At 49.1% G+C, this 14,823-nt stretch overlaps 1 protein-coding gene across 1 annotated transcript in view; it reads right to left on the minus strand.

The window, feature by feature from the left end:
* The window catches only part of BSN (bassoon presynaptic cytomatrix protein), a 113,735-nt gene extending 102,397 nt beyond the window's left edge, over nt 1–11,338 (minus strand). Inside the window, exon 1 of the mRNA XM_030811770.1 lies at nt 10,948–11,338. Coding sequence (XP_030667630.1) covers nt 10,948–11,171 — 224 coding nt within the window. The 5' untranslated portion in view covers nt 11,172–11,338. The remainder of the gene's footprint in view (nt 1–10,947) is intronic.
* Between the last annotated feature and the right edge of the window lie 3,485 nt (nt 11,339–14,823).

Here is a 14,823-nt window from a genome sequence, read left to right on the forward strand (position 1 = left end):
TGAACCTGGGAGGCGGAGCTCGCAGTGAGCCGAGATTGCGCCACTGCACTCCAGCCTGGGCGACAGAGCGAGACTCCGTCTCAAAAAAAAAAAAAAAAAAAAAATTAATAAAATAAAATAAAATGTCATTTTTGGAACAATAAAGAAAAATTAAACATGGATTGGGTATTGGGTTATAGTAAGAAATTAAAGTTAACTTTGTTGGTTGTGATAATGCCATTGAATTAAATAGTAAAGCACCCTCTAACTACTAGAGGTATACATCCTAAACTATTCATGAGTGAAATGATATATTTCTATTTTGAATGAAAATCCTGGCCAGGGGCGGTGGCTCACGCCTGTAATCCCAGCATTTTGGGAGGCCCAGGCGGGCGGATCACGAGGTCAGGAGATCGGGGCCATCCTGGCTAACACGGTGAAACCCCGTCTCTATTAAACATACAAAAAATTAGCTGGGAGTAGTGGCGGGCACCTGTAGTCCCAGCTACTCCAGAGGCTGAGGCAGGAGAATGGCGTGAACCCAAGGGGCAGAGCTTGCAGTGAGCCGAGATCCTGCCACTGCACTCCAGCCTGGGTGACAGAGCGAGACTCCGTCTCAAAAAAAAAAAAAAAAAAAAAAAAAAAGAAAATCCTCTAGTCAAAAAAACAAAAAAAAAAAAAGTGGAGGAATATAGATAAAACAAGTTGGCAAAATGCTAATCATTGTTGAAGCTAGGTGGTAGGTTTGCAGGAGAGACTTCAGCCTACCATCCTTTCTTCTTCTTTTTTTTTTTTTTACCTTTCTCCTTTTATGTGTGTTTGAAATTTTCATCTGCAGAGCACTTGCTGTTCCTGGAGATACCTACCCTACAGAGCCAAAGGCCAATGCACCCCAAAGACAGGCCAGCATAACATGGCTGACCAGGAAAGGACAAATCTGCGCAAGGGTTTCCTCTGCAGAGCACAGGGGCTGCCATGGCTAGGGTGCAAGGGGTGGTTGCCTCTCCAGTCCAACCCTAGCTGTCATGTCACCTGAACTATGAGTGACATAGTCTGAAGGACAAGGGGCCTTCCTCTTGCAGCATGAGAACACCCTTCCTACACATTTATGAGAGCTTTCAGGCAGCTACTCCCACTACTCAGCCATCATCACTCCAAACCTGAGCTGGCAAGGCCTTGGCCTTGAGCATCCAACACTGGCCACCCCACTCCAGGTCAGATGCAGGGGTTTAGAAAGTAGGCTCACAGAGCCCTAGGAAGGGGAGAAGTTCTCACAGTATGGTTCTTGAAACAAGTACATTGCCTTAGTTATTACCCCCAGTTCATGGTTCCAAAAGAGTCTCATTAGGTTGGAAAGGATCTCTAAGTATAACCAGAGAAAACATAGCAGAGACTCATGCAGGCCTCCACAGATTCACACTTGGGCTGCGTAAGTCCAGGATGGAAGGCCCCAGACTTCGTGTGAAGATGCCCAGCATGAGGCTGGATAAGTGTGGGAGTATCTGCCCAAAAGCTCTCATAAAGGTGTAGGAAGGGTGTTCTCATGCTGTGAGAGGGAAGGCCCCGCGTCCTTCAGCCTATGTCACTCATAGTCCAAGTGACATGCTGAGCCCTGGACCCTGTTCTCTACGGCCTCTCTGTCCTCTTAGGATACTGACACCCTTGGGCAGGGCAGTCCAGGCTGGCAAGGGTCTCAGAGTCCCATCGCAGCCACAGGAGCTGGAGAAGTGAAGTCCAGAGAAGAAAATCAGGATTGAGGAAGTAAGTGCAGGGACCTCAGCCCTGGCACATGGCAGGTACAGTGAGCGCCTGCTAAACCTGTGAGCAAAAATAAGTCAGCGGTGCTGGAGAGCAGAGCCAAGACCAGCAGATAGGAGGTGTATGGAAACCTGATTCAGACAAACAGGAAAAAAGAACTCTCCAGCAGTAGAATCATCTGCCTGAGAAGAACCAAAGGCTGCTGATCTCGAGTGTTCACACCAAGGCAGAGCTGTAGCCCGTACAGAGTATGACAGCAGACATTCTGGCATTCGTTGGGGGTTGGATACAATGCTCAAAATAAAAGGATATCAGAGCAAACATATAACCTGCTGAAGCCAAACCACACTTCGGAAGGAAGCAGCCTCACATACCGGACTTTGACACTGGAGGAGATCTGGCCCGAGCCCACAGAACCCACACAGCTACAGAAGTTGCAGAGAGCACCACATGTATCTCTTCATTCTACAAATGAAGGAGTCTGCCCAAACTGAAGTCTGCAGATCTAAAGTCTCTTTCAGGCTAGCCCTTCCCATGCCCCACCCTTCCCCCATCACAAAGCGTTTGCCAACCCCAGCTCCCCCGGAAATCATGGCCCACTGGCTGCTGCCAGAGCACCTGTAGGAAGTAGGTGGAACAACACTCAGGAGATAAGCAGCCGAGCACAGCTGAGAACAGGGAGCCTGCAGCAGGCTCTGCAGGTCTGGGTAGGAGCCTTGCTGGCTGGCCAACCAACCCAGCACAAGGAGGCCATCAGTTTTTCGAGAGCCCCTGCCTACCAGAAGCAACCCAGAGGCGGGTTGCCAGCCAGCCCCTTCCCTGGCTGCAGGCTTGAATGTGCAGTCATCTTGTCCGTTCTGGAAAAGTCTCTGCCACACAATGGAGGAGCAAGCCTCTTCATTTAGAGCTGCTACAAAGTAAACTAAAAAGTGCAGTGTACTTTTGATTTAGACCTTGTTTTCTATGCTCAATGGGGCTGAAGAAAAATGGGAAGCATCACCCTTCCTTTTTACACATTTCACAGAAATCATCTGTCAGAGCTGGAAGGGACTGTGGAGATCATCTAGTTAAATCTCTCATTTTACAGATGAAAAAACCAAGGACACACCCAACGTGCATAGCCAAGTTTAGGCAATGTCAGGATTGATTAAAACCTGAATTTCTGACCCCCAGCCGGTATGCTTCCACTATTCTTCTTCCTCCACATCATCCTACCCTGCTCTTTGCTCAAATGTCCTACTTTCTGACCCTTTCCCACTCCTCAAAGCCTTTCCCATCATCTTGCTAAATCTCCCATCTTCACAGAGGAGGAGGCAGGGAAGTGACACAGTTCTCTGCAGCATTCGGCATTTTGGTTTGCTAAAGTCTGCTAGCTGGCTGTTCTTCTACATCACTCCTCTTAGGCCTTTGGAGCTTCCCAACAGAATACGTGAATGTTATGAATGTGTTTTGTAAGCTGTAAAATACCATACAAATATATGCTCTACTATTTTAGAACATGAAATAATGCAACCCTTTTTAATCATACTCTCATTTCTCTTACCTCTGTGAGACAAAGAGAAGGCAGGAGCAAACTCTAATTTAACGAAGAAGAAGTTGAGGCTAAAGATCTGGACAAGAGTTCTCTCACCCCACACCATGGGCCCCTTTAGGGCAGAGCCTATTTTGTGCTCCTTCTTTTATTCCTCACACTTCACCCAGGGATAGGTATCCAAAAGATGTTCAGCAGAGTTTCATGAATGCATGGATAAAATTTCACTTTAAAATTGTTCCACTTCTATGTAGAATCTAACTGTAAAAATCCCCACAACCACTCTCATACACAAAAAAGTGTAGGTGACAGGGTAGGAGGTAGAAGGGAAGGTTGAGGAGATGTTTCAGTTAGATAGGAGGAATAAATTCAAGAGATCTAGGCCGGGCATGGTAGCTGGCTCACACCTGCAATCTCAGCACTTTGGGAGGCTGAGGCAGATGGATTACTTGAGGCCAGGAGTTCAAGACCAGCCTGGCTAACATGGTGAAACCCGGTCTCTACTAAAGACGAAAAAATTAGATGGGCATGGTGGCACACACCTGTAATCCCAGCTACTCGGGAGGCTGAGACATGAGAATCACTTGATCCCAAGAGGCAGAGGTTGCAGTGAGCCGAGATCATGCCACTGCACTCCAGCCTGGGCGACAGAGTGAGACTTTGTCTCAAAAAAAAAAAAAGAAAAAGAAAAAGAGAAAACAACAACAAGAGATCTACTGTACAACATGGTGACTATAGCTAACACCAATGTATTGCATTCTTGTAAATTGCTGCTAATAGATTTAAGCATTCTCACCACAAAAATGGTAAGTACGTTAAGTCATGACTATGTTAATTTGCTTGACTTAGCCATTCCATAATATGTCATAATATGTACATATTTCAAAACATCAGGTTGTATATAACAAATATATAGTGTATAATTTTTGTCAATTTAAATAATTAATTAATTTAAAAAAAAATTTTAATGGGAGTGACCCTTGTTACCTGCCTGCAAACACAGATGTAACAGTGTAACTATTAGGAAATTTCCTCACCTACCCTTTCTTCCAAGCACCCAAATGCCTTAATGGTTCTTCCAGCATCTTTGGGAGGTTTGGATCCCCACACAAGCCAGTGGCATTGAAGAGCTCGGGCTCCTCCGGATACAGGGGGCAGTCCCAGATAGGACTGGGTGGGGTGATCCTTGCTGCTGAGGCTCTTGGATCTCCTCAGTGTTTGGGACCAAGACCCAAAAGCCATCCCTTCTATTTCCCCTCAGGGAAAATCTCTTCTTCACCGTTGGCCCTGACAGCAGCCTCACCCACTTTAGGGGCAACCAGTCCTCTCCAGGCCATTCAAGATTTGATCTGATCCTGGGGTGATCTAGAGTTCCCTGGAGGCTTCCAATGTGCCTCCATGTGACCCTCTTGTTAGAAAGAAGTAGGGGCACCAGGTCTCTGCTAGAGCAAAGCTCTCTTTAGAACCCTATGTGCCCGTAAAGACGAATAATAGGAAGGAGAGATCAGAGCAGCCCTGTGGCCAGCCTGGGAGCCCAAGGCACAACACAGATGAGTCAGGGAGTATCCCATCCCACAGCAGAGCTGACCAGAACCTAAAGTATAAGACAAATGGGCCAAGAGAATGCTAGGGGGCAACAGACACCCACTAGAAGCCCAATCTGTACGGAAGGAACCACAGAGAGTGAGACACCAAACTTCTATCACCCCTACCACAGGCAGGAGCCCACAGGCCAGTGTCCCAATTCACTCCACAGCTTCAACCACTGTGCTAGTGAACGGAGATGGCAGAGGTCCCTCCAAAAAAGGAGCTCGGGCAAGTGCTACAAATGCAGGATCAATACCAGCATGACATGCTCCTGGCACCAAATGAAAGGAATGAGCAGGAGTCCCCCACAGCTAGATTGTCCACCAAGTCCCAGCTTACCCAGAGGGCCTCATGTCCTAAAGTGACAGTCAGCCCTTGCTGTAGGAATGCAGGGCTTAGCCACCATTTTACCATTTAAAAAGTTAGTCCCCAGGCAGTAAGTAAAGTCAGGACAGGCAGGGCCTGCAGAAGCTGAATGGCCAAGCAGGTGGAATAAGAAATAAAACACCTAGCAGAATGTCTGTGATGAGGCAGTCATTCAGTAATGGTAGTTATAACTGCTATTACAGTGTTGCCAACCTACCTTCACAGTTAGCCCCAACTTACTGCACATGGCCCGCAGGCTCCAGCAACAGGTTCCCCTCACATAGCCCACACATAGTAGGTCTGGCCCTCCACACCCCCACAACTAACAAGAGGAAGGGCCCAATTCAGAAATGCAGGACCTGTGATAAGGGGAAAGATTTATTAAGCCCCCAAATCCTAGCAGCAGCCTCCTACTCACATATGCAGGGAGGGCTCCCCCAAACTGGGGTGAAAGGCATGACTTTTCTGGGGAAAAAAAAAAAACAACTTTCCTCTGAAAGCTTTGGCTTCTTAAACTCAGAACCAAACTGACTCAGAGGAAGGAGAGCTTTAGAAAAGGAACAGAAAAGTGGTCCACTGCATTGTTCTTTGGCTCCCAATTAGCCCAAACCCTGGCTCTGCTTTCAGTGAACTCTCTCAGCCTCTCCATGTCTGAAGACTTCAAGAAACTCTTTTTTAAAAAGCTAGAATTTCTTGACCAAAAGAATAAAATTTGAATCTGATTAGCTTCTAGATAGAATTCCCAGTTTACAAGAAAAATATGGGACAGAGGAACGTCTTAAATGACACCACAGGGATGCAATCAGCATAATCCTGAATATGAGAAACCACAGGACAAATGTCACAGTTCTCTAATAATAAACTGCAAGGAGAAAAAAGGAGAGAAAATACATAAAGAAACTAGAGAGATGCATCAGACAAATTCAATGTGTAGACCCTCTTTAGATCACAATTCAAACCAATTATAAAACTAAATTCATAAGACAATCAGAAAAACAGAATCCTGACTGAATATTTGCTGAGTTTAAGAAGAGATCATTATCCTATTTAGATGTGGCTGTGGTGCTGTGGTTATGTTCATGCAAAGCCCTTATTTCTTGGAAATACAAACTGAAATACTGATGATGAAATTTTGGGATGTCTGGAATTTGCTTCTGTAGGGGGTAGGATGTGAGAGAGATAAATTAAACTCAACTGGCCATAAGTTGATGATGGCAGTGGCTAAGCAATGGGAACACAAAAGTTCATTAGGCCATTTCCTCTACTTTCATGTATGTTTGAAATTTTCCATTATAAAAAAAAAAAATTAAGATAGCATTTCTCGGCCAGGCACAGTGGCTCATGCCTGTAATCCCAGCACTTTGGGAGGCCGAAGTGGGCAGATCACCTGAGGTCAGGAGTTCAAGACCAGCCTGGCCAACATGGCAAAACCCCGTCTCTACTAAAAATACAAAAATTAGCTGGGCGTGGTGGTGGGTGCCTGTAATCCCAGCTACTCAGGAGGCTGAGGCAGGAGAATTGCTTGAACCTGGGAGGCAGAGGTTGCAGTGACCTGAGATCGCGCCACTGCACTCCAACCTGGGCAACAGAGCAAGACTCTGTCTCAAAAAAACAAAAAACAAACAAACAAAAGACAGTATTTCTCCTCCTAATGTCTCCATTACATTTTTACATTTTTTAAATCAACAGCACCTTATTAGTCTTAATGATGCTGTGAGCAACTGTATTATCAAAAGTAGCCTGCTTTCCCTGGAGAAATGCAAAAATGGTTGCCCTCTGGGGAATTTTTGACAAAATTTTGACATCGTCACCATTCAGATGTAAGGTCACTTTAATTCACACTCCATGACATACCCTCTGTGAGATCCAGCCACTGGGGACAAAGAAGATCTCTAAGTGACAAAGAAGCATTATTTCCAGACCTGGCAATTATGTCCTTTCATTTTATCTTTACAAGTTAGTGCCAGATTTTTCTAGAGGCTGAGTTGGCTGATATAATGTAACAAGTCTGACTAATCCCAGACCAGAGATACTATGCCTGAGAAATCCATTTTGAAAAAGGAATTCGGGGTATGGTTCTCAGAGCAGCCTTGCCCACCTTCCAGTAAACAACCACGTTCTCTGTGCCTAGCTGCCTTTGGCTTGGGGTGTCTGTCTCCGTAACATATGGTCCAGGAGTGAATAGCGGCGACTTTGGCATTGATTACGCATTCTGATGGGCAGTGATGGAGAAGGGCCTCTCTTGGCTTTGCCCTGGCTTTCCCCCACCACCCTGCACTCAGCCTCATTCTCTGCTCACTGTCCCTGCCTGTGTAGACCACATTCTTTATGCCATTTATCTCTATCTCTACCTCTGTTAACCCAGTCATTTTTCCAGCCTTACATCTCCACCTCTCCTAAAGCCTAGCTGTGCCTCTCTTCCCAATTAATAACCCTATAAGCACTGCTTATTTGACATTTCTCAGACACTGAGCTGCCCACAGTGTCTCTCTTAGGGTTCTTCCATGATTTGGCTCTTCAAGAGCTATCTGACCAACCAGTCTGTGAGGTGCTGAAGGACAGGGAAGCACTATATATCCTTTCCATACCGTCCACAAAGCCAATAACTGTGCTTGCTCTTGATAGCTGACAAATACACCTTAGCTGATCGACTAGATATCAGTTTGCAAACATTAAAACATGTGCAAGTCGGGCCGGGCGCAGTGGCTCATGCCTGTAATCCCAGCACTATGGGAGGCCGAGGCTGGTGGATCACGAGGTCAGGAGATCGAGACCACGGTGAAACCCCATCTCTACTAAAAATACAAAAAATTAGCTGGGTGCGTGCGGTGGTGGGCACCTGCAGTCCCAGCTACTCAGGAGGCTGAGGCAGGAGAATGGCGTGAACCCAGAAGGTGGAGCTTGCAGTGAGCGGAGATCGCACCACTGCACTCCAGCCTGGGCGACAGAGCAAGACTCCATCTCAAAAAAAAAAAAAAAAAAAAGTGCAAGTCCACAGAGCTGGTGTAAACTAGACAGGCTGCCACTGGTCTACATGGCTCCTTCGTGTAATTATTTTAAAAAGTACTTTCTGGGGTACTGATAAAGTTCTGTCTTGATCTGGTAGTGTGTCACGAGTGTATGTATAAATAAAATCCCATCAATATGTGTGTTCCACTGTACATTAGGCACATCTCCATAAATAAGTAAATGAATTAATGAGTGAATGATGCCCCTTCATCTAAGAGGATGCAGCCTACACCAGGACACACAGCTTGAAGAGTGGAGGCTGGGTTAGAGTTCAGCTTTCTCCCAAACCAGCACTTCTTGGAAAAGGCACAGATTATATAATTGTACACGGCCACCCTGACACCAGAAGCAGAGAGCCCTTCCTTGAGGGACTCTCCAATGCCCAAAGCTCCACATCATACCGACGGGCTAAGAGGCAGCACTATGGGTGTGGCAGCACTGCTACTCATGGGATTCAAGTCAGGATCTTCAGCGGCAAATGCTGGAGCCACCCCCTCACAGAGTCCAAGTCAGCTCAGTATGAGGATGAAAAGACTAATTCAGCCTGGGATGACAAGGTAATATCGCAACAGGATTTAACTCCCCCAGAATCATCTCCCTTTTACCTGGCCTTCTACCCACCTCTATGAGGTTTCTGACTGCCCCGAAATTCAAAATCTTACTGAAAACAAGTATGTCTTTGTGCTAATGCTCTTTCCTGAATGCCCAGAAGCACATCCACAGGGCTTTTTTCCCATGAATGGGCCAATCTGTTCAGCAGCATTAGAACAGAACATGCTAAATTTGGCATCAGGTACCTGAGATGCTCTAGTGAGAGGAAGTAGAAGCCATTGCAATACCAAAGGAGAGATAAGCCATGGAGGTGCTGCTCAGCTGAGGTGCTATGATAAATTGAATATCAGCTAGAGGAGTAAATCCCACCTCCTAATGTTCTCTGGTTCTGAGCTTTGGGGACAAATAGCCAGCTCACCTCCTGAGTCTGATAGTCACAGGACCTCAGCACCACAGGCTCAGGTATGAGCCTTGCCCACAGCCAGGTAAGAGATTGTGTGACTACTAAATCCAGCAGGAGTCCGTGGTTCCCCTCACCCACAGCAGTTCATGGGTCTGCCTTGCAGCAGAATGTACAGATGAAGTACAAATGAAACACTAAAAAGGCATATGAGCAATAGACATCAGCCTCCTTCTGGTCCCTCTGAGCTGCCCAGGTCTTTCCAGAATTTCATATGATTGGCTCTGCAACATCTGATAAACTACAAGCAGAGCAGCCTGTTTGGTTATCAGAAGAGAAATGACAAATTCCCCATACAGGGAACTCTCAATAACGAGGTGTTTTTCCATTCAGCTACAGAAGCTTTCCCTCGGAAGGAGAACACTATGAAGCCTGGGTGAGCCTCTCTCAAGCTAAAACCCAAACAGCAACTCAACACGCAGCAAAATGGACAGTGTTTGCAGTGCTAAGAGCTGTGTGCTATCCAACTGCATTACTATTATAGCTAGTGTAAAATGGACAAACCCCACCTCTAAAAAGGATGCTCACAGGCTGACCTGTCTGCCGCAGGTTTCAAGCTACTAAGAGCCTTTCATTACTGTTAGTTGTCTAAGAAATGACTTCTGAGGAAATAAACACACGAGAGGCACAGTCGGGCAGCTAAAGAATAAAAAATTATGCATCCTCAGTTTATGTGCTCCCACACAGAAAAGCCAGGGCAACATATATCAGCAGACTCACATGGAGCTGGAAGCACCTCCCTCCCACCCCCTGAGGGTTTTTCTACTCCCCAAGCCTATTTGGTGCAAAGATAATGCCTTCCATTTTATCCTGTCATCTCTTAGTAGTTTTCCTGAGTTTTCAGTCTACTGACTTATTATATATTGGCATTGCCTTACAGCCTTCATTGCCACTTGATTGTTTTTGCAGGACCTGGGTTGGCATACATTTAAAACAATCTGGTTTCACAGTATTTAATCAGATATGTTCTGTTTAAAGCATTCTGTGTGGGTTTCAGCTTTTCCACTGGTTTGATCTAAATCATAAGGTAATGAGAACATATCTGGTGCTGGATGACTCAATAGCATTTTTGCTTCACCCCAAAATGTTTCCCTAAACCTTGGTGAAAACACATGATCCTATTAGTATTGTTTGGGCCTAAATAAGCACCTCTTGGTGTCCAGTGGGCAATTTTCCTTTCCCCCAAAGTGATTACAGCCACTAAATGCCCAAGGAAAGCCCAAGTTCATGGTTTAATTATTTTCATCTCTCTGTTCCTTGCAGTGACACTTATCTTCCCTGACAGCCACTCCCATTGTGCTCTTTCCTCGGCCCAGCACAATGGACACATGCAGACACCAGCAGACAGGGAGGACGTTTTCCATCCCATTGCTCCCCTGTGCGGAGGGACCAGGATAAGGTTACATAAGCCCCTCCTGAGCAGTCAGGCCCGAGCGTTGGGGAGAAGCGAATTTGGGGTTCGTGACGGAGTCACGGTCTGCAGGCCCCGACTGACCCTGCGCTCGTCATCCTGCCACGCCAAGGCGGGGCAGCTGGAAAGGAAGGGCCGCTTCCCGCGACCACCCAGTTCACGCCATTCCGGTAGGGCTCAGAGTGCGGCCGGACGTCGAACCTCGCCGTCCACACTAGATCGCGGGATCCTGGGCCCGGGCCCCGGCCTCAGGCTGCAGCTCACCGCCCCCCGGGCGCCGAGACACGCGCTTACCTGCCCGGGCCAGGGCCGGGACCGGGGCCGGGGCCGGGGCCAGGGACCGGTGGTACCGCGGTCGACCGCGCTGCTCCCGCCGCGGGGAGCTGTCCGCCGCCGGCCGGTGCTGAAGGCGGCTTTCCTGCGCCGGGGCCGGGGCCGGGACCCGGGCCGGGGCCGGCGCCTCCGGGCGGCAGCGGCCCGTCGCCAGCGCCGCCCTCCAGGCTGGCCTCGTTGCCCATGGCGGGCAGGCGGGCGGACGGGGTCGGGGTCGCGCTGCGCCCGGGCCGGCGGCTCCCGGGCGGTGCTCACACTCTCGGCGCGGCCGCCGCCGCCGCCATCTCCCAGCTCGGCTCGCGCCGCCGCCTGCCGCTGCGCATGCGCTTCTCGCGCCCTCTTCCCAGCACACGCACCCCTTCCCCTGTGCGCGCTCCCGCCAGCCTCGGGGTCGCTGGGAAACAGCCGCCGGCGCCCGCGCATGCGCTGTCCAGGGCCGACGCGGCTGTAGCGTGCTGAGAAAGAGCCGGGCGAGGGCCGGCGGGATCGCTGTGAGGGCCCTGTGAGGAGGGGCACCTGCCACTAGAAGCGGCCTCGGGGACGTCGCCCTGAGCCCTGCTTTGGAGTCAGGGGCGCTTTCCGCCTCGGTGAACTCGAGAGTAGCAACTCTCCTCCGGGTAACCGGAGTGCCACAGCGGACAGGCATCGTAAGGACAGGCCTCGGAGAGGAGAGGGGCTACCCGAGGATGGCCTCAAAGTATGCATAGGAGTTGGGAAGGCAGAGGAACAAGTGTGTTCAGAGACGCAAGGTCGTAGAGGGAAGGAGAAGGAGAGTGCTGGGCGGTCGGGCCGGATTGTGAGGGTCTCTAAGGCCAGCTGGGGAGTGGAGGCTTTATCCAGATGGCGATGGGAACCATCTGGGATTCACGCTGAGAAACTGGAGTCTCAGGAAGCGCCCCGGGCACAGATGGAGGGTGTGACAGGGCTGCGTGAAGCCAGCTGAGAGGCCACCTCAGTCAGCCCTGGGAGAGTGACCTTGGGGATGGAGAAGAGGAGTTGATGGTTCTCAGGCCTGGAGCTGTGGATCCCGGGACTGTCTGGACGCGGGGCCGCAGGTTGCCTCTGCATTACCCTGAGAGCTTTCCAAATTACTTCCCCGCTGCCTCACATTTACAGCCAGTTTCTGCCCACTACTCAGGATTGTCTGCCGTGGTGGCTTCTCACACAAGCCTGTACTTTCCTGTTGGAGAATATTTCCTAGGAGATGCAGCCTATATTCCAGTTCATCTCTGGCGTCATAAATCATGACTGTGTAGAAAGGCTTGAGTAACTTGAACCCATTTTACAAACCCATTTAATTATCCTAATGTTGCTGAATATATCACATAGGGTGTTAGCAGTTCTAACTGAACCTAGAATAATCCAGGGATCCCAGTGAACGCTGATAGCCAGCCTGCTGGACAGACCGGTGGCTGTGTCACTTGTGGTGAGGAGGGGCCAGGACCCTCCCTGGGCTTTCCCCTGTGCACTCCGAGCTGCTCCTCCCGACCTCTGGGATGGAGCAAGTAAGAGAAAGAGGAAATGCAGAGCCCCCACTTCCTGATATTTTCTCCTGACTTCATACCTCCTGTTTTCACGCTAAACTGCCTGGCCCCTCTGGGATGACCTAGGATGAAGAGAGCCTCTGTTCCTGCATATGATGGTCCTTGCTGTGTTTCCTCCTGTGCTGCAGGATGTTTGATACAGCTTCGTGAGTGGTGACTACATGTGCACATTTAGGCTCCAAAAGAGTCTGCATCTCAGCCTCGATAGGACCCTTGGCAACTGACTTAGGCTCACTGAGCCTCCATTTCCTATTCTGCAAAGTTAGAATCTTAGTAGCTCCTCGAATATGGGGGATTGTAAGGGTGGAGTGGCTGATGTAGATATTTAATTTTTTTTTTTTTTTTTGAGACAGAGTCTCGCTCTGTCACCCAGGCTGGAGTACAGTGGTGTGATCTTGGCTCACTGCAACCTCCACCTCCCGGATTCAAATGATTCTCCCGCCTCAGCCTCCCTAGTAGCTGGGAGTACAGGTGCCCACCACCACACCTGGCTAGTTGTTGTATTTTTAGTAGAGATGGGATTTCACCATGTTGGCCAGGCTGGTCTTGAACTCGTGACCTCTGGTGATGCACCCACCTCGGCCTCCCAAAGTGCTGGGATTACAGGCATGAGTCAATGCACCCAGCCTGATGTAGGTAAAACACCAGGACAGGTGCCTGGCACACATATGACAACTCTGTTATTAGTTGTCTGCCTGGTGATGGTCTGGGATGTGGCGGTCTTCTGCCATATATTTCCTCCTGGGAGAGAATATGCTCACAAACACTATCGGCAGGCCAGTGGCCTGACCTTGTCCCAACCCAGGCTGTTACAGCTTCACAGACCCCAGTCAGTGTGGGTTGGGCTACTTGAAACGCAGGAAAGGATGTTTATTTTTTTGTTTTTGTAGAAACCACAGGAGCCATGGCTTTCCACAGATTTAAATCAACATGCCTCTGGTTCCTGTGTGGTTAATTAGCTCCACCCAGCCTGCAGGCTTGGGGAGTTGCCCTCCTCAGAGTGGATTCCTGGCTGTTAGCAGACCTCCAGGGTGTTTGCTGCCCTGGTGACAAAGGGCACAGCACAGTGGACCCAGGAGGACCTGAAAATGTGAGTTAGAGGTGCCCCTCCTCTCCTCTCAAACTCTCCCAGTTCTGTTTCATTTGAGGAGCATCCCCAGGAACATGCCTGCCCTGTGTTCATTCACCCCTGACATTCAGCCCAGGGACTCCTGTGGACCATGGGATGGTATTGGCCTCTGGTTATCTGGGGCTCTGATTCAATCTCCCATTTTCATTCACTGTCCCAGAGGCTGTTTACCTCCTCTTGATCTAGACTGGGGCTCCTCAACAGCAGGACCTTGTCTGACTGGTCCTATCCCCTGGGCTGGCCTTCAGCAGGCCCTCTGGGGCTCATGGTTGTGCTGGGTTCTCCGTGAGGCTCTGAGCATTTCCCTCACCTGCGCCTCTAAGGGGTCCACCAATCACCAGGCTTAAAAGCACTCAGAGAGATCTTTGGCTTTAGCTGCTGACCTAATAAGTAAGAGAGAGAGTGCTGGGATTGCATCTGGTTTCTCCTCATGGAGGGGTTGTTGATGAGCTCTCTTCACTCATCCAGGAAAATTCACTAGGCTTGACTGTGCTTTATGACAAATGAATAAACAAATCTTTCAGTTTGTGCAAGCCAACTGTGTGGTGTGTCAAGTTTCACTTCCTCCTGGGTCCAACTGCTGCCCCACCAGGGACAGGATAGATCTAGAGACCCTGCGGGAGTTTCCCAGTCCCCTAAGCTTCACTTGCTGAAATATCTTCTTCCCACTTCAGCATAACATGTGACACATGTCAGCCATTTTGGAGATGGCCAGATGAGAGGACAATCAATCCAGATGCCTAAATGGAACCAATGGACACGCGCCAGCTTGCTTCTCCAGCCTATGCTCTCAGACGCTTGTAGAAGACCAGAGGGAAAATGGAATCAGAAAAAACAGCAACAACAACAACAACAAAAAAAGCCATCCAGGGCCATGCACAGTGGCTCGCTCCTGTAATCCCAACAGTTTGGGAGGCCAAGGCAGGTGGATTGCTTGAGCTCAGGAGTTCAAGACCAGCCTGGGCAACATGGTGAAATCCTTTCTCTACTAAATACAAAAACTAGCTGGGTGTGGTGGCATGCACCTGTAGTCCCAGCTACTCGGGAGGCTGAGGTGGGAGGATCACCTCAGCCTGGGAGGTTGAAGCTGCAGTGAGCTGTGATGGTGCCACTGCACTCCCACCTGGGTGACAGAGCAAGACCCTGTCTCAAAAAAACAAAACA

Source organism: Nomascus leucogenys, chromosome 4 (genome assembly GCF_006542625.1).
Source record: "Nomascus leucogenys isolate Asia chromosome 4, Asia_NLE_v1, whole genome shotgun sequence".
Taxonomy (NCBI): domain Eukaryota; kingdom Metazoa; phylum Chordata; class Mammalia; order Primates; family Hylobatidae; genus Nomascus; species Nomascus leucogenys.